Genomic DNA, 17,615 nt, shown 5'->3' with positions numbered 1-17,615 from the left:
GGGGGAGAGGGACAGGAATGGGATGGGACCGGGATGGGAGCGGGACAGGACCGGGATGGGAATGGGACGGGACCAGGATGGAACGGGACAAGACCGAGAGGGGAACAGGACAAGACCAGGATGGGAACGAGGCGGGGGGAGAGGGACGGGAATGGGACAGGACCGAGATGACAACGGGACAAAACTGAGATGGGAACGGGACAGGACCAGGATGGGAACGGGACGGGGGGAGAGGGACAGGAATGGGACAGGACCGATATGACAACGGGACAAAACAAGGATGGAAACGGGACAGGACTGGGTTGGGAACGGGACGGGTAGAGCGGTGAGACAGGGACGGGAACGGGACAGGACCAGGACCGGAACAGGACGGAGGGAGCGGTGAGACCGTGACGGGAACGGGACGGGACCAGGGTGAGAACGGGACGGGACCGAGATGGGAATAGGACAGGATCGGGATGGGAACGGGACGGGGGAAGAGGGACAAGAATGGGACAGGACCGGGACGGGAACGGGACGGGGGAAGAGGGATAAGAATGGGACAGGACCGGGATGGGAACGGGACGGGGGATGCGGTGGGACCGTGACGGGAAGGGGACAGGATCGAGATGGGAACGGGACGGGATCGGGTCTAGAACGGGACGGAGGGAGCGGTGGGACGGGGACAGGGCGGGGGGAGTGGTGGGACCAGGACGGGAACAGGATAGAGTCGGGCGGGGGGAACGATGGGACACGGCTGGACCAGGACCAGCATTGGGGAGCCATTGGAAGTGGAACCCACCGGGACACCAGCAGGGCACGGGCATTGTGCTTCCCGCTCGCCTCCAGGAGAGCAGAGGGACCACTGCGTGTCCACCTCCTGGCTCTCCATGGCTGCCCTGGCCCTGGTGCTTTGTGCCCGTGGGGTGTGGATTATGGGGCCACGAGACAGCCCTGAATGTTTTGTGTGAGGTGAAAGGGCAGCTCCTGGAGGATGTTCTGTGGGGAGTATGGGTTGGGAGAGGAGCATTCCCATGAGTAACCTGCTGCCTTCATCCTGGCCAAGGAGGGTGGTGATGTCAGGGCAGTCTGGGGATGATGTCATGGGAGTTTGGGGAAGTGCGATGAGATCGTTTCCAGTCAGGATGCCCTCATCCCAGCATGTGGTGCCCTGACCCCCCCTCTGGAACACCTCCTCTGTAAGATAAATGTTATAATTTGCTATAAGAAGATGACAACTATTGTTAGAAAAACATTGGACCCCCTTAAACAGCCCCTACAGGTACCCCTGTCTCCCCCAGCCCCAGTGCATACTCTCAGCCCTATGCCCCTCTCCACCACCCCTCTGGGTGTGGGCCTGCCCTGGGCCTCCCTGGCCCATGTCCCTGTGCCCTGTAACCCCATTCCCAGCCCATTTCTCGGTTCCAACCCCATGTCTCTCTCTGCCAGCCTATATACCTGCCTGCAGCCCCATGTCCTGACCCCTGTCATTGTCCCTGTCATCAACCTGTATCCCTGTCTGCAGTCCTCAGCCTATATCCCTCTCCACAGCCCCAAGTCCATCTGCCTCAGCCCTGTATCTCTGTTCCCAGCCTATATCCTTGTCCCCAGCCCCATGTCCCTGTCCCCAGCCTATATCCCTGTTCACAGTCCCAAATCCCCATCCCTCAGCTCCATACATCTGTTCCCAGAGTATACCCTTGTCCCCAGCCTCATGTCCCTGTCCCCAGCCCGTCCCGCGCCCCCGTTCCGACCCATACCTCGCTCCCAACCCCACGTCCCCAGCCCTGTGTTACCCACCCTCTTATCTCCCTTCCCGCCCGCGCCGCTGTCTCCACGGTGTCCCAGTCAGCGCCGGGTCCATCCCGGGTTGGGGGGACCGGCGGGGGAGGGCGGTGTTGCTGGGTGGGCGTGGCGTGGCTGTGATTGACGTGCGCGGGGGCCAGTGGTGGCCCGGGGGCGGCCCCGCGGGGGCGGGGCGGATGACGTCACGGCCTCCGGTGCGCGGCGGGGTGGCCGGTGGCGCGCGCGCCCCTCGGCAGCCGCGGCGGCGGCGGCGGCGGCGGCGGCGGCGATGGCCCCGCGGGGCGGCGGGGGCGGCGGGCAGCGACCCCCGCTGCTGCTGCTCCTGCTCCTGCCGCTCCTGCTCCTGCCGCCGCCCGCCGCCGGTGAGCGCCGCGGGCATTCCCGGGGGACGGGGGTTTGGCCGGGGCGGGGGGGGGCACGGGTGGTGGAGCGGCGGGGCGAGCGCGGGACACGGGGCGCGGGAGGCGCACGTCGAGGGGGGTGCGGGTGCGGCGGCGGCGGGTGCGTGTGTGCGGTGGGCTCGGGGACACAGGGGGTGAGGTTGGGGTGGGTATGGGGTACGCGAGCAATGGGACGCGGGGCGTCCGCGCGGTGGGGCGGGCGGGAACGAAGCGAGGGGGTGTGTGCGGGGACAGCGGGGGTGCGGGCTTGGGGCGCGGGGAGCAGAGGACAGGGCGCCGTGGGACAGGGGGGTGGGTGTGCGGGGGGCGGGAGGTGCGCGACCGCCGGGATGTGTGTGGGGTGTGCGCGCAGTGGGGCGGACGGGAACGGAGCGCGGGGGTGTGTGCGGTGCCTTGGGGCGGGGGGATGAGCTTGGGGTGGGTGCGCGGTACACGAGCCATGGGATGTGGGGTATGCACGCTGTGGGGCGGGGGGGCGGGTGAGATACGGGGGGCGGGAGGGCTGAAAGTGCGGGGCGCGGGGTTCCGTGCGGCGGGGCAAGGGATATGAGCTTGGGATGGATGTGAGCTACACGAGCAATGGGATGTGGGGTGTGCGTGCAGTGGGGCGGGGGGCGGGTGGGAATGGAGCACAAGGGTGCAGCCATGGGCGGATGGCATCCCGGGATGTGGCGTGCGCGTTCAGTGGGACACAGTGAGTGGGGCGAGCACGCAGCGGGGTTTGGGGCACGTCTGCAACAGGGGACAGAGGTGCACCCATCCGGATGTGGGGGGTGTATGCCATGGGGCAGGGGGTGCACGTGCCATGGGGCGCGAGGTGAGTGTGATGGGCGCGGAGATGTGTATGCGGGAGGGGGGGTGTGTTTGCATAACGGGGTATGGAGATGCTTGTGCAGAGGGTTCGGGCTACCTATGGAATGGGGTGTGTGGGTGTGCGTGCCGTGGGACAGCACGGCGGTAAGCATACCCCGTGGGGCACGGGGCACCCGTGCAGTAGGGCACAGAGTCAGATGTGCAACGGGGCACAGAGGTGTGTGTGCTAGGAGAACGCGTGCAGTGCCCAGGCGGTGGAAAACCCTGGGAGGGAGGCGTGTGCGTGGGCAGTGAACGGGCCCAGGGGGCTGCAGATGTAGGGTAGAGGGCTGTGTGCGTTCAGGGGACAGCGGGGATGGACGGCCTATAGAGATGGGCGAGTGCGCCCAGTCGAGCATCGGGATGTGCGGGGAGGGATATCGGCGGGAGTATGTGAGGCGAGGAGCAGGTTATGGGGCACGGGGAGCTGGTTCGGTAACCGGGGTGCGGAAGAGTTTGGGTTAGGGTGCATCCCCTGGGGAGGGGGGGCAGCTGGCCGGGGGCTGCCGGTACCGGGGGCAGCGGCGGGGCGGCTGCGGGAGCTGTGCGCGGTACTGACCGCCGGCCGCGGAGCTGTCCCCGGTGCTGACCGCCAGACGCGACCTGGGGCTGCGGTTCCGGGGAGGGGGTTCCGGGGAGGGGGTCCCGCGACGGGAGTCCCGCGGCTCCGGCCGCTGGCCTGATGCGGAGGGCCTTTTGCTTTTTTCCTTCACCTCACTCCGCTTCCACGGATAGAAATCCCTCTCCATCCCACAGCAACCCTCCCGTGCTCTGGCCACGCCGCCACAGCACTTCAGACTGACCCTCTGCCTGCAGCCACCTCCCCCCAGCTTGTCCTGGCCGAGTGAGCATGGGGGGACTGCGCTGGGACTGGACAGCTCCGAGTGATTCCCCCCATTCCCCCTCCTGGAGTTGTGTTCAACACCTTCTCTGGGGTCCCCTGCCAGGTCACTGTCCCCACGTGGGGCTGTGGAGTGACTTGGTGGTTCCCGGTGGGGAAATTGGGATCAGGTGCTCTTGCACTGAGGAGACAGGTGTTCCATGCCTGGCTTGTGTCGGCTGGGAGTGAAGGGGAGGGGGAGCTGCCTTTGTTCCAGGCAAGGGAGCAGATGCATGTCAGTGTACAGCCGGCTGGGGCTGCACACACACAGCGCAAACACACGTGCACACGAGCACATGCGCACACTCCCGGCCAGGAACACGCGGTACAAAGCAGACCCTCGTCTCAGCTCTTCCAGTCTCACTGGACGAGTCCTCCTGGGCATAGCCTTGCTCCCAGCCCATCCTCTGCTGATCTCCCCCTTTCCAGCAGCTTGTGAGGAGGTACATCTCATTCTTGCTGCATCTCTGGGGAATAATAGATGGGTCTCCCAGACTGGCAGTGGGGATAGTGGGATAATGGTAGGGTGAAATTACAGCTGCTGTCTAGAGACCTGCTCTTCCCTGTCTCTACTGTGCCAAGGAAGTAGTTGCTGGGCTCCTGGAAATCTCTGGAAATCAAACAGCCAGGCAGTTGGGCAGGCGGAGGTGGCCCCAGTGTGTACCGTGGGCTTGCAGGAAGTGTCTGTCAGACATGGGGCTGTGCACAGCCATGCACACCCGTGGATGTGGGTGTGCACACCTCCACTTCACTGTGCATGCAGACACCACCCACGTGTGCATATGTGCACACATATGTGCACCATTCCTCCCCCACAAACTGGGAGGCTGTGCAGGAGGTGCTCTGCTCACTCCTTCTTGCAGGTCTAATATGGGACTCTGCACTTTATGATGGGCTCTGTGCTGAGCCACCCCAGCAGGTAGAGAAGGTGGAATCTGTGTTTCTGTGGGAGATGACCTGTTAGGACATGAGGAATATTCCTTATTACAGGTAAAATGCAGGGAGCAGAGCATGAGCAGCAGGGACCAAGGGCTCCTCAGGCTCCAGAGGATCAATGCCCACAGCTCAGTAAACTGGGCTCTAGGCAGTGCTGAACCAGGAATGATGCAGACTGTGCCAGGGCTGGGAGACACAGCCGGCCACAGCTGACACCATCCCTGGGGACTCACCAAAGTGGCATAGCCCCAGCCCCTCCTGCCTTCAGGCTGCTGGATTTGGGACATATTGAGAGCCTGGATGGGTGGGCCTTGCCTGGGAGGGGTGCTGCACAACCCCTTCCCCAACCCTTCACCCTACTTGGATCCCTTGGATCTCCTTTGCAGATGGGCTCTTTGTGACAGACTACTTCACCCGCACGCCACGCAAGCTCAGCCCCTTCCGCTCCTTCGCCAGCATCGAGCTCTTCCACTTCCACATCCCTGAGGACACAGTCATCGCTGTCTGGAACCTCATCACCTTCAAGGAGCAAGGTGGCACCTTTGGGGATCAATGCCCAGATCGTAGCATCACCGTGTGAGTAAGCAGCCTGCTGTGTCTGTTTCCTGCCTGCCTCTGCCTGCCCCTGCTGCACCTGCCTGGACTTGCCCCAAAGCCTGCCTGCTCTTGCCCGCTTCTGACTTGCACAAGCACATGTACAGATAGAGTCAAAGAATCACAGGATCATAGAATGGTTTTGGGTTGGAAGAGACAGTAAAGATCATCTTGTTCCAGACTGCTGCCATGGGCAGGGACACCTCCCCCTAGACCAGGTTGCTCAGAGCTCCATCCAGCCTGGTCTTCATGCACACACACATGCAGGTATATATGTGTGCACAGCTACATGCACTCATATATATGCACACACATACACGTGTTGTGGTTTGCACACTGCCAACTGAGTACCACGAAGATGCTCTCTTGCTCCTCAGTTCCCCCACTGGAGAGGAGAATTTTGAAAAAACCAAACCAAAACCAAACAAAAACCCAAACAAACCAACAAAAAGAACCACAAAAAACCCAACAACAACAACAAAGCTCCACCAAAACAAAAAAAAAATCACAAAAAACCACAAAAAACCAAAACCAAAACCAAACAAACCCTCATGGCTGAGATAAAAACAGTTTAATAATAATAAAAAATTGCCAGTAACACTAATGATGAAACAACAACAGCAATAATAATAATAATAGCAACAAAAAGGAGAGAGAGACATAAACCCAATAAAGACAAGTGATTCACAACACAATTTCTCACCATACACTGACTGATGCCCAACCTGTCCCCCAGCAGTGACTGGTGGCTCCGTGCCAACTCTCCCCAGTTTATACACTGGGCATGATGTTCTGTGGTGTGGAAATCCCTTTGGCCAGTTTGGGTCAGGTCTGCTGGCCGTGTTCCCTGTTTCTTGTACACCTGCTGACTGGCAGAGCACTGGACACTGAAAAGTCCTTGACCTAGGCTGAGCCCTGCTGAGCAGCGACCAAAATGCCAGTATGTTACCAACATTATTCTCATACTAAATCCAAAACACAGCACTGTACCAGCTAGAGAGAGAAAAGGAACCCTATCCCAGCCAAAACCCAGACAACATGCACGCTCACTCCCCATGAATCATCTTCCCAGGACCATTTCAGGCTCCACTCTTTTGTACATCTCATACATGAACTGTTTTGCCTGAACACCCACTCAGGGAAGCTCACAGTCTCCAGCGAGGTCCCAGCTTACAGATGGCTTCCATAATGTCTTTAAATTTCCTAATAGCAGAGAGGAAAGACACCCACGTGTAGGACATGCTGGCCCTACCACGATGCTTAGCCTGCACCCTGCTGACTGCTGTCTCTCCCGCAGGTATTTCCGCTCAGGGGCTCCCTCTGTCATTAACCCGCTGCACACACACTTCCCCAGGGACACAGCTGTCCCTGGCTCCTTCGCACTGACCCTCACCTGGACCCTGCCCAACCGCACCACGGGGGTGTTCAATGTCACCAGCCCACTGCCCGGGGACTGGTTCCTGGCTGCCCACCTGCCCAAAGATGAGGGCAAGATCTCTGTCAAGGTGAAGGGCCTGGAGGGACTGTGGGGTGGCAGAGCTCGCTGCAGGGCTCCTCTGGGGCCTGGCTGCTCTGGGCTGGCAGTGCCTGGCACAGGTGTCCCAAGTGGGACAATGCCCTGTGCCCTTTGTCTTGTACTAACTGTCCTGCTGGTGTAGGGGCTCTACGAGGAGTGCCAGTATCTCTTCCAGCCACAGCTCATCGTGCAGCGCCTGGTGAACATCGCTGTGCTGTACCCTGGTCATGTCACTGAGCAGAGCATGGCCCCCCACAACCGCTCCTGCCTCTACAAGTGAGTGCGAGAGGGTCTCCTAAGGTGGGGATATCTTCAGGGTAGGGAGCTGAGTCTCCCTTCCCTCTGGCTTGCCTCCCCAACCCTCTTGGTCCATAGTGGTGGGCACAGCCTGACACTGCTGTCCTGCAGGGTGTTTGTGCCCAGCTACACGTCCCGAGTGCTGGTGGAGGTGCTGCGGTGCCGGGGGGCTGAGGGCTGCCCGCTCTGGCTGCGTGTGCGGGCCAAGGCTCCTCCCCTGCACAACTCCACGGCGCTGGACTGCCGGGAGCACACTCCCTGCCAGCTGGCACAGGACCTGCCCTTCTGGCAGCACTGGTACTATGTGCTGGTGGAAAAACACCCTGGCGTGCCAGGCACTGTCTCTTTCCAGGTCACTGTGCAGCTCACAGGTGAGTGGGCACGTGGAGGTGTGAGTGGGGACATGGTCTTGACTTGCTTTGGTGACTGGTGGAGGGGCAAAGGTTGCCCACAGGATTTGGCCCTCCTCTGCTGGGATGGGGACACTGAGAGGTGTTGGGGCTGGGTTGCAGATGGAGGTGAATGGTGGGCAAGAATGGGAGGTGGGAGCTAAGAGGGGGCAGGAGCTGTGTGGTGCCCAGGCTGATGGCTCTGCCCCTCCAGACTGTTCCCGACCCAGCCTGGCCCGGCCACCCTTCCTGTCCTCCAGCGCTTCCATGAACATGCCCCACTCCTTTGGCTCTGCGGGCGGGCTGGGGCTGGGGGACAGCCCTCCACCCACCAGCCCCAACAGCACGAAGCACCCAGTCCCCGTCCCTGTTGCCCCTCCTGCCGGAGAGCGGTGCTGGCCTGTCCGACCCACGCTGCGCAACGAGCTGGACACCTTCTCCGTCCACTTCTACATCTTCTTTGGGCCCAACGTGTCAGTGCCGCCCGACCGCCCCGCTGTCTTCGTCATCAACCTCCTGCCAGTGCTGGACAGTGGAGGGGTGCTCAACCTGGAGCTGCGGCTCAACGTGGTGAGGTGGCCACATGTGCCCTGGATGGGGCAGGGCAGCCCAGCGTGGGGGGTGGCCTGGGAGATGAGTGATGTCAAGATTGCAGCAGGGCAAGGAACAGGATTTGGGCTGCTTTTGGGTCATGGGCCATGGCTGGGGAGCTCTTGGGTGATGATATTAGGGTGCTCCAAGGGCAGGATGATGGCATGGGTTTGGGATGTTCTTGAGTGAAGGACAGTGGGTTAGGGCACTGCTAGTTGATGTGCCATGATCCGAGTGCTGTCAGAGCAGGAGACATCCCTGGCACTGATTTAAGGCCATCTCCTCTGCCCTCAGAGCTCCCTGTGTGGTGAGAATGTGACAGTGTTTGGGTGCCTGAACCACGAAGTCCCACTGACGTCTGGTGACAATGCCTCGGTCACCTGTGAGACAGGTAGGCTGGGCTGTGCATGTCCATCCTGCCATGGCTCTGGGGGTTGCACTCTCCTTGTGTCTGGCGAGAGGCTGGGTGGGGGCAAGTGGCGGCATGTGGCTCTGGAGCCTGGCACAGGATATTTGTCCCTGTCCCAGCTCTGCCCAGGGCAGAAGACTGCATCCAGCCCTGCTCACCCAGAGCTCTCCTGGCCCACAGAATCCCTGGCAGGCTTCCTGCTCTCTGTCAATGCCACCGCCAGCCTCAGCCGCCTGCGGATCCCCTACCCACAGACGGGCAGCTGGTACCTGAGCCTGCGCTCACTCTGTGCCACGGAGCATGGGTAAGAGCCCTGGCATGTCCCCTCCCTGTACCCCCAGAAGGCTGTCCCCACCATAGCCTGTGTCTGTGTTTCCTGTGGGTCCGTGGGTGTGCCCGTCCCCTGCGCTGTGTGTCTCGCTCATGTGTGTGCACGTGGCTTTGCGGGCTGCGTGTCACTGTGTGAGTGCTGCGTGGGCACGGATGGCTCTATCTCGCGTCTGCCTGACCATCTGTGGGTCCCTGCGGCTCTTCCCTCTGTCTCGCGGTTAGGAAGTGCCTGTCAGCTCGCGAACGCCGGGCATCTGTCAGTGCCTGCCCGTCTCCGCGGCAGAGCCCATCTGTACCCGCGCCCGGGAGGGGACCGGGCTGTCGCTGCGAGGACAGGGCTGTGCGTGTGAGGGGGCAGCTCTGGTCAGGCTAGGGCTCTGCTCGGCATCTCCAGGGACTTGTCGTGTGCCTGCAGCTCTGCTTCTGGACTCTGTGTCTGCCCGGAGCTGTGAGAAGAAGAGAAGCTGATGTGTGTATGGGGGGGAGGTGGGTGTGGGTGTGGGTGTGTATGTGTGTGTGTGTGTTTGTCTGTACGTGTGAGGGTGCGTGAGTGCAGGCGGTGCTGTGTTCACATTTAGTGCACACGTGTGTACAGCACTGCACGCATGTTTGAGTGCATGCGTGCAGGCAGCTCTGTTCTCATGTTTGGGTTTGTTCAGTCAGTCAAGGCTGTGTGTGTTCTGCATGCATGTGTGTGCAGATTTGACTGTGTGAGCACATACATGGACAGCAGACACATGTAACCAGCACTGTGTGTGTGTTCGTGTATGTTGGGCTGCCTGCATGTGCACAGGCAGCAGTTGGTGCGTGCTATCATCATGTGGGGCTTCTGTGCTCCTGGTGTGCCAGAGCTAAGGAGGTGCTGGCTGTGCCCAGAGCCCTTTGTGTGGGCGACGCGGGGCAGTGGGGATGCTGTGCCTTCTCTGAGTCCTCCACTGCATTTCTAGTTCATGCTGAGTTACCAGTTACAGTCAGTTCTTCCCGACAGGGTCACACGCAGGCACTGCAGGGCACTGTGTTTGCACAGCAAAATCCAAATGAAATTAGAGTCGACTGAGTGTGTTGCTAAAGGCCAAGGGGGTCTAGGTGTGGCCACATTCTTCCTGCTCACACAGGCTGGCACAGGCAATTGCTGCACACGGGATCCTTGGGGACCAGCTTTCAGCTGCCATATTTAACACCAAAGCAGCTGATTTCTGCACTCTCCCAGTCCCTGGATCTCCCATCACCTGCCAAGTCTGGGTGCAATGGGTGGCTCTAGTAGAGGCAGGAGCTGCTCAAGGCAAGGCAAGGGTTGACCCCCCCTTCTCCTGCACCACAGGTTTGAGCCCTGCACCAACGTGACAGCTGAGGTGTACCTGCGTGCCTACCTCTCTCCCTGCATCAACGACTGCGGCATCTACGGCCAGTGCAAGCTGCTGCGCACCAACAACTACCTGTACGCTGCCTGCGAGTGCAAGGCTGGTGAGAGCTGCCACTGCACCCAGGGATCCCCCCAGCACCCTCCCCTTCTCCCTGCGGGTTGTGCATCCTATCAGGCTCTGCAGGGTGCTGGAAAGGGGGTTCCCTGCTCCCTCCCCAGTCCCTGTGAGTGCTGCAGGGGTGACAGTGGCTCTCCCTGGTCACAGGCTGGAACGGCTGGGGCTGCACAGACAACGCTGAGGCTTTCTCCTATGGCTTCCAGCTCCTCTCCACACTGCTGTTGTGCCTCAGCAATGTCATGTTTGTGCCTCCCGTGGCTATTGCTGTCCGCAGCCACTACCTCATGGAAGCTGCTGTCTATATCTTCACCATGTTCTTCTCCACCGTGAGTGTCGGGTGGGGGCAGCTGAGGGAGAAGTGAGGGGCTGGGGCTGTGCAGGGCAGCTCTCACACTCTTTCCCTGCTACCCCAGTTCTACCATGCCTGCGACCAGCCAGGCATTGTGGTGTTTTGCATCATGGACTATGATGTGCTGCAGTTCTGTGACTTCCTGGGCTCTCTCATGTCCGTCTGGGTCACTGTCATTGCCATGGCCCGGCTCCAGCCAGTGGTCAAGCAGGCAAGTGTGGGGAGGGGAGCATGCAAGGCAGGATGAAAAGGACTTGTCTTGACGGGTGGCCCCACTGCCCCACAGGTGCTGTACCTGCTGGGAGCCATGCTGCTTGCCATGGCTCTGCAAATGGATCGCCACGGGCTCTGGAACCTTCTGGGGCCCAGCCTTTTTGCTTTGGGGATAATGGCCGTCGCCTGGGTAAGATGTTGTCCCTTATGTACCCACCCTGGCTTCACTCAGCATCCTGCCCAGCCATCTAGCCCTGCTACCCTGCCAGCATCTCCCCTCTGCTGCCATCACCCTTCCCCATGAACTCCTCTCCCTGGCTCCTGGGGGATGTGGCACCGTGGCACAGGGGCTGTGCCTGTCCCTCCTGCGGCTCCCTCTCCCAGCCTGTCCTTTCCCCCCCACAGACGGCTCGCACCATCCGGCGCCGCCACTGCTACCCGCCGACCTGGAAGCGCTGGGTGTTTTACCTGTGCCCAGGAGCACTGATTGCAGTGGCCGCCGTGCTGCTCTACGCCTTTGTGGAGACGGAGGAGAACTACTTCTACATCCACAGCATCTGGCACCTGCTCATCGCCGGCAGCGTCGGCTTCCTGCTGCCACCCCGTGCCAAGACCAGCCGGCGCCTGGGGCCGCTGCCCCGGCGCAAGGGATGTGGGTACCAGCTCTGTGTCAATGAGCAGGAGGAGCTGGGGCTCGTCGACCCTGCCGTGGCCTCCATCAACAGCATTTGTACCAGCTGATGCTGACGGCAGCTCAGACTCCTCCAGCATGGACAGCACCCACTCTCATTGCTGGCCACCCACCCCCGGGAGTGCCAGGACTCCTCTGGGCGGGCACACAGCCACCTGTGCCACCCTGTTCTTCCAATTACAGCCTGATTGAACTTGTTTCCAAGGGTTGCTGTGGCTCAGTCTGGGGCAGAACTGGGGGGAGTTAAGGCTGAGCTGGGCCACACTCCTCTCTTTGCCAGCCATGGAGGTGCTGAGGGGATGTGACTGGGTGTAGAAAAGGAGAATGGCAACAGTCTCTGGCTCTTGCTTAGTGCTCTGTAGCAAGAGCTGCTGCTCTGCAGCAGCTGCTCTGGGGCTGACATAGCTCAGACACAGAGCAAAGTGACTGGCCGGAGGGCTGCAGTCTTTTGACTCCTGATAGGACAGGCTGCAGAGCTGGGATGCCTTTGTTGGGTCACTGTGCTCTCACAGGATGGCCGTGATGCCTCAGCTATGGATAGCTGTGCTGTGCCAGGGCAGCCAGAGTCCCCTGCAAGCCAGCAGGACTGTGGGGAGCCCACAGCCCTGGGGCAGCTGCCACTCGGGAATGATGCTGGTGCTGCCTGCTGTGGCAATGCACAGGTCTGAGAGTGCACTACCTGCAAGGGCCACATCCCCAGGAGCCCACAGCCTGCTGGTGACACCACACTGCATGAGGCAGCCTGCCTCAGTGCCACACACGTGGCAACACCTGCCCAGAAGCAGTGGACAAGTGACCCTGTGTCCCCTTTGTCGTCACCAGCCCTGTCTGCTGCAGGGCAATGAGCACTAGCAGGAGGAGGCACTGCACTGCGTGGGCTGCATCCCCTAACCTGGTTGGGACAACACTGTCTCAGCCTCTGCTCCTTGTCCTGCCCCATGGTCAGACCTGTGGGCTTGGCACCCATTGCAGCCGTGGTGACCGTGGTGTGGTGACAGACACACAGGTTGTATATGTGCTTCAAGGACAGGGTTTTTCCACTCTGCTTCTCAGAGGGCTCAGGGTGGACTGAGGAAGAGAGGGGAAACCCCACTTACCCTTCTCACCACTCTGGGGTCTGCCTCAACCTCCTGAGCTCTTCTCAACCCTGCAGGGGTCTTCAGGGGTGAATCCCAAGGCAAAGCTCTGCATCCTAGCAGTCACATCCTGGCTCAGCAGAGCCCACCTGCCAGCAGCCCCCCTCCCTGTACCCCCGGGGACAGGCACAGGGAGATTTACTGGATGCTTAACAGGATTAGCAACTGCAGGCGGGAAGGCAGCTATGTAATAGGATTGTAATCTAATTAAAACTGCTGCTTGGGAGCTGGGCCCCAGCTGGCCAGAGTGAGGTGGGCTTGGGGGGGCTGTGGGGGTGACTGGAGAGAATAGTGGGAGAGAATTGGGCAGAGCAGAAGAGAGGATGAGCTGACAAGGGTCATGGTGCTGCTGGTGGGTTCACGGCTTTCTGCCTCTATCTCTGGGGTTTGTTGGGGCATATAGCTGTGGGGAGCCAGCCTGGTGTGGAGGTGTCCTGGGCAGCCTGGGCAGGAACCCCAGTCACTGTGCAAGGACCAAGGGACCTGCATCTGCCACTCTCCTTCACCAGAGAGCTCACTCTCCAGCCCTATCTCCACCATACAAAATGCCCTGTCTGGTCTGGTCAGGCGGCTGATTAAGGATTAATTTTTAAATTAAAAACATTAGTCACTTCACCAAATGCAACCCCGCATCAGTAGCAGACCCCAGAGAATGAGGAGCTCATCTTTAGCTTTCTCATCAGGAACATGCTGGAGTGCAGGGCACTCTGAGCACAGCATGGTCCTACACTGATACACCCTGATTTCATGGGGATGTTAGTGCTCCATGCAGCATCTTACCTGTCCCTCAGCCCTTGGCTCACTGCAGAAGTGCAAACCCACTGCTTGTCAAGTGTGTGTAGACCCCTACAATAACAGAGCCTGCAGGGGGATGAGCTTTCCCCTTGTAAGCAGCTGCACAGCCCCTGGTCTGCCCCACAGCAGACACTGTGAGGTGACACATGCAGGCCTGGACCCCTGTCAGAATTTTTAGCAGGGTTTTTTAACACGGTTTTTGGCAGGGTTTTTAGCTGTCAGAGATGCCCAGGGAAGCCCGTGGGAGCCACGCACCAGCTCTGCTGGACTCTGCTTTTCCAGGCTGGCGGCACAGCTCAGAGCTCCCTCTCATTTTAATTAAACCTGCAACTGCATTTTTCATCTCAAGGACAGGCCAAGCATCCGACCGCGTTGCCTGGGAGGGAGCTCAGCCAAGCAGCTCTGGAGTGGATCTAGGCACTCTCTGCCAGCCCAGCTTGTCCCCAGGGGCCAATAGGCTGCCCACTGAGAGCTGGGAATCCCCATCCCTTCACTTCCCAGTCCCAGTGGGGTAGAAACCCACTCTCCTGCTCAGGAGGTTGGGACAGCTCAGGGGGCACTGAGGTGAGCTACAAGTACAGAAGTCCTGCAGGATGGAAAGGTTTTTGTACCGTTCTCCTTGCACCAAGCACGGAGAAGCTGCTCTTCCCTGTGGGACACCCAGCACAGGTGTGTGGGTGCCTCTCCTGCCAAGCCTGACTGGGAGCATGCTGGGACACACTATAGGAAACTCCACATCCCCTCAGTCACCTCCACTTCATTGCAGGGTCAGGAGCACCAGCCTACTCGTTCCCACTCATCTTGGTGAGCCTTGCTCTGCCCCAAATGGCCTCCAGCCTCTGCCTCATAGGGGTGCACTTGGAGTGAAGGCTGGACTTTGTCTTACCCTCCTGCTGAGAGAGTTGGGGTGCTTGTGGCTCTCCCCCCCCCCCCCCCCACATAAACAGCTTTCCTGATGCTCTGTCCCTGCCTCTACCAGGCACAGCAACCACATAACCATGGCAACAGTATCCCTATAACAGCCAGGTACATCTGACATCCCCATGGCAACCAACTCCGGGAACAGCCAGTAAAGAGCTTCGCTTCCTCAGTGATGGGGAGGGATGTGGGGGTCCAAGCCACACCACAGAAGGTGGTGTCAGGAACCTGGGGACAGGCACAGATGGGAAGAGCTTTTGAGCCGAGGCCTGAGGCAGCACAAGACTTTGTGTCCTCTCTCCTGACCAGGAAGCTGAGGGGGACACAGGGAATACATGAGAAGGGGCAGCCATGGGGACAGTATTATCCTGACTCAGCCTCCTGCAACCCAGCCCCATTCCTACCTGCTGGGCTGTTAATGCCATTGGCCCTGCTTGAACAAAAGTTCCTCAGAAATGTGTATCCCAAAGCCAGGACTGTGCTTCCTTCTGTAACCTCCTCCTAACCCAGATCCCCACTGCAGGGATGCTCTGCCTGTTGCCCACACCCTGCCCTCTCGGGGGAGCTGCTGCGCCCTCCCACCATCGCCTGCCCATGTCTGCCGGGCCGGACTCACCATCCAGCATTCCTGACGCAGTCTGTCGTTGCAGACGGCAATTGCATGCCATGCAACTTTAATGTGTCAGGCCTGAATTATTGAGACCTGCAGCAGGCTGCGTGCACGCAGGCAGGACTCATCATCCCTCCTCCTCTCCCTCGCCATGCTCGCCCGAGCAGGCAGCAGCGAGTGGGGGCTGGTGAGAGGTCCCAGCTTTTGGGGTTTCCGTGGATGCATAAGGGTGTTGTGCCCCTTGCAAACAATGGGGGCTGGGAGGTGTGGGTGGAAGGGCGGCTGTTAGTGTCACCAGCTTGGTCACCTGGGGGTTGGTGGGTCCCCAAACATGATGTTACCTCAGTGGGGTACAGGGATAGGTGTGTAGGGAGGGATGTGCAGTGCTTCTCTGCCCCCACCTCAGCATTTTCTCCCTGTATCCTCATGAAACCTCACGTCCAGAGGCAGCAGATCTCCTAGGGCTGCCCTGGAGGTCCTCACCCCTCCTGCTCACTGTGCTGCCAGACTCCGCAGTGATGAAGCCTTTCCACCTCAGTCAATGTAAATCCCTTGTGGGTGCAGCCAGAGCTTGCTCCCTGACCAGGCATGACTGTCACTGTGCCTCTCTGGGGATGATGAAGGGCTGGGAGGATGCCCCAGCTGCTCTCTTATTTTGCAATTTGCCCGGCGCACCCTGCAGCCACTCGATGATTTTCTCATCAGAGTAGCAAGGCTTGACCGCTCTCACCACGCAGACCTATCCATCACCCACAGCTGGCACCACCACACAGCTCACAGGCACTGGAGATGCCTGCCTTGCTCTGTCCCTGGCTGTCCCTCAGCCTTGCAGACAGTGGCTGCACCATGGCCAGCCTGGGGGAACAGCTCAGGGCTTGCAAAGGAACCTCGTTTCCCCTGAAGCAACACACACACACAGACTGCTTGCTCAACTTTCCTTCTCTCCCATCCCCTAGCCCATGTTTCACACTCCCTGCTACCATCCCCAGCCTTCATTCCATGTCAGGGACCCCTCAAAGCTTCAGGTCCAGTCTGCAGGATGCTTGGAGAGGGCCAGTTAGAGCCAGGCACCTGCAAAATGGGAGACACAGTTACATACAGAGCAAGCCCATCTCCAGTGCATGCTCCTGCTTTGCTCCTACTGTGGGTATCTCTCAAGATCCCTGTTCCCAGGCACACCCTGCAGTGGGTATCTGCCCCATGGAACTCAGAGAACTGAGCGTGACCAAGCTAGCCCAGAGAAGGGACAGGGGGTTCTGGGGTGGATGTGGTACATCAGGAACCAGCATTGTCCCAGCAGCACCCCGTGCCACAATACCTGGATGTGTGAAGAAACAGCAGGGTGCCAGGGCATTGGCACTGGTTTGGCATGAGGGTATGGGTTCAGGGGCCATGGAGATGAAGGACAAATGGCTTAGCTGCACCCACGGGGCCCAGAGTATTGCAGTGGGACTGTGTCTAGGGACAAACAGCACTGGTTGTGTGACTGGAGGGGAGCAGCAGACAGGAAAGGGGGACACTGAGACATGAGAAATCAGGAAAATGTGGCAGTGATGTAAAGCACCGTGATTTTCAGCTGCTGTTAATTGAGTTTCTTGGAGCAGTTTGTGGGGGAGCCTACGGGGGGGCTGGACTCAGGACTTTATCCCTGGCAATTTATAAGAGGGCTGTTGAAGAGCTGCTCTGTCGAGCGGAAAAAACACTTGAGTCGTGCTTAACTTCATCAAGGGAACTGCATAGAAATCAGGGAGCTTGCTAAGAGAAATTAATAGAGCAGCCAGGGGGGCAGACTGCCTGCAGACAGCACGAGAACTGCTCAGAGCCGCATGCTGGAGACTTCCAGTGAATGAACATGTCCTTTAACAAGATTTGCAAGGCCAGCACAGCCAAAGAGCAAAGTGGGCAAATGGGTGGGAAAGGTCATTCCTCAAGGAGGGGAGCTACAGTAAAATGAAGAGCATGTGGAAGGGGATGAAGGTTACATGGAAAACCAGAGCAAAACAACACCCAGAAAGACTTCGAAGAAGAGCTTGGCAACAGCCTAAAATTGTAACTAATTTTGTGGTGCTAAATTTGAGGTACTACCATAGCAATGAGGCTTTGAGGATATCCGGGGATGCATCAGAGTGCTGTGACACAGTCCTACCCCTTTGGATGAATCTTGGGGTAGGACCTGTGAGTCCTGCAAACCTTTTGTTTGGACAAGGAAGTCCTGTGTTTCTATCCCTGGAGCAGACATCCAGGGCCCACAAATCAACACAGAGGGATGCTGCTGAAGGAGCAGCCTCGACTCATCCCAGACGGTGAGCAGGGGAAGGATCTCCCATGGGCTGCAATTGCAAGAACAAAGTCTACAAGCACAAAATGCAGTTGCACTTGCTGTCAAGTGATAGAAAACTAAGGCAGTTACTCTCGTGAGAAATCAGCCTTGCACCAACAGAA

At 59.3% G+C, this 17,615-nt stretch overlaps 1 protein-coding gene across 1 annotated transcript; it reads left to right on the top strand.

Moving 5' to 3' along the window:
• Window positions 1-6,845: 6,845 nt before the first annotated feature.
• On the top strand, window positions 6,846-12,047 carry TMEM8B (transmembrane protein 8B). The gene is made up of 11 exons (XM_032676407.1): window positions 6,846-6,953; window positions 7,107-7,240; window positions 7,373-7,632; window positions 7,865-8,220; window positions 8,536-8,632; window positions 8,831-8,954; window positions 10,302-10,444; window positions 10,609-10,787; window positions 10,875-11,021; window positions 11,097-11,213; window positions 11,429-12,047. Exons 2-11 carry the CDS (start codon window positions 7,209-7,211, stop codon window positions 11,762-11,764), a joined length of 1,791 nt encoding a protein of 596 aa, XP_032532298.1. The 5' UTR covers window positions 6,846-6,953; window positions 7,107-7,208; the 3' UTR covers window positions 11,765-12,047.
• Window positions 12,048-17,615: the final 5,568 nt, after the last annotated feature.

This window comes from Chiroxiphia lanceolata, chromosome Z (genome assembly GCF_009829145.1).
Source record: "Chiroxiphia lanceolata isolate bChiLan1 chromosome Z, bChiLan1.pri, whole genome shotgun sequence".
NCBI classification, from domain to species: domain Eukaryota; kingdom Metazoa; phylum Chordata; class Aves; order Passeriformes; family Pipridae; genus Chiroxiphia; species Chiroxiphia lanceolata.
Note: the sequence above shows the minus strand (reverse complement) of the source record. Positions and strands in the feature narration are given on the sequence as shown.

Coding starts and splice junctions, on each gene's coding strand:
- TMEM8B (XM_032676407.1), top strand. CDS start 7,209: ATGGCCCCCCACAACCGCTCCTGCCTCTACAA. Junction 8,221..8,535: donor TGGAGCTGCGGCTCAACGTG/GTGAGGTGGCCA, acceptor CTCTGCCCTCAG/AGCTCCCTGTGTGGTGAGAA. Junction 10,788..10,874: donor TCACCATGTTCTTCTCCACC/GTGAGTGTCGGG, acceptor CTGCTACCCCAG/TTCTACCATGCCTGCGACCA.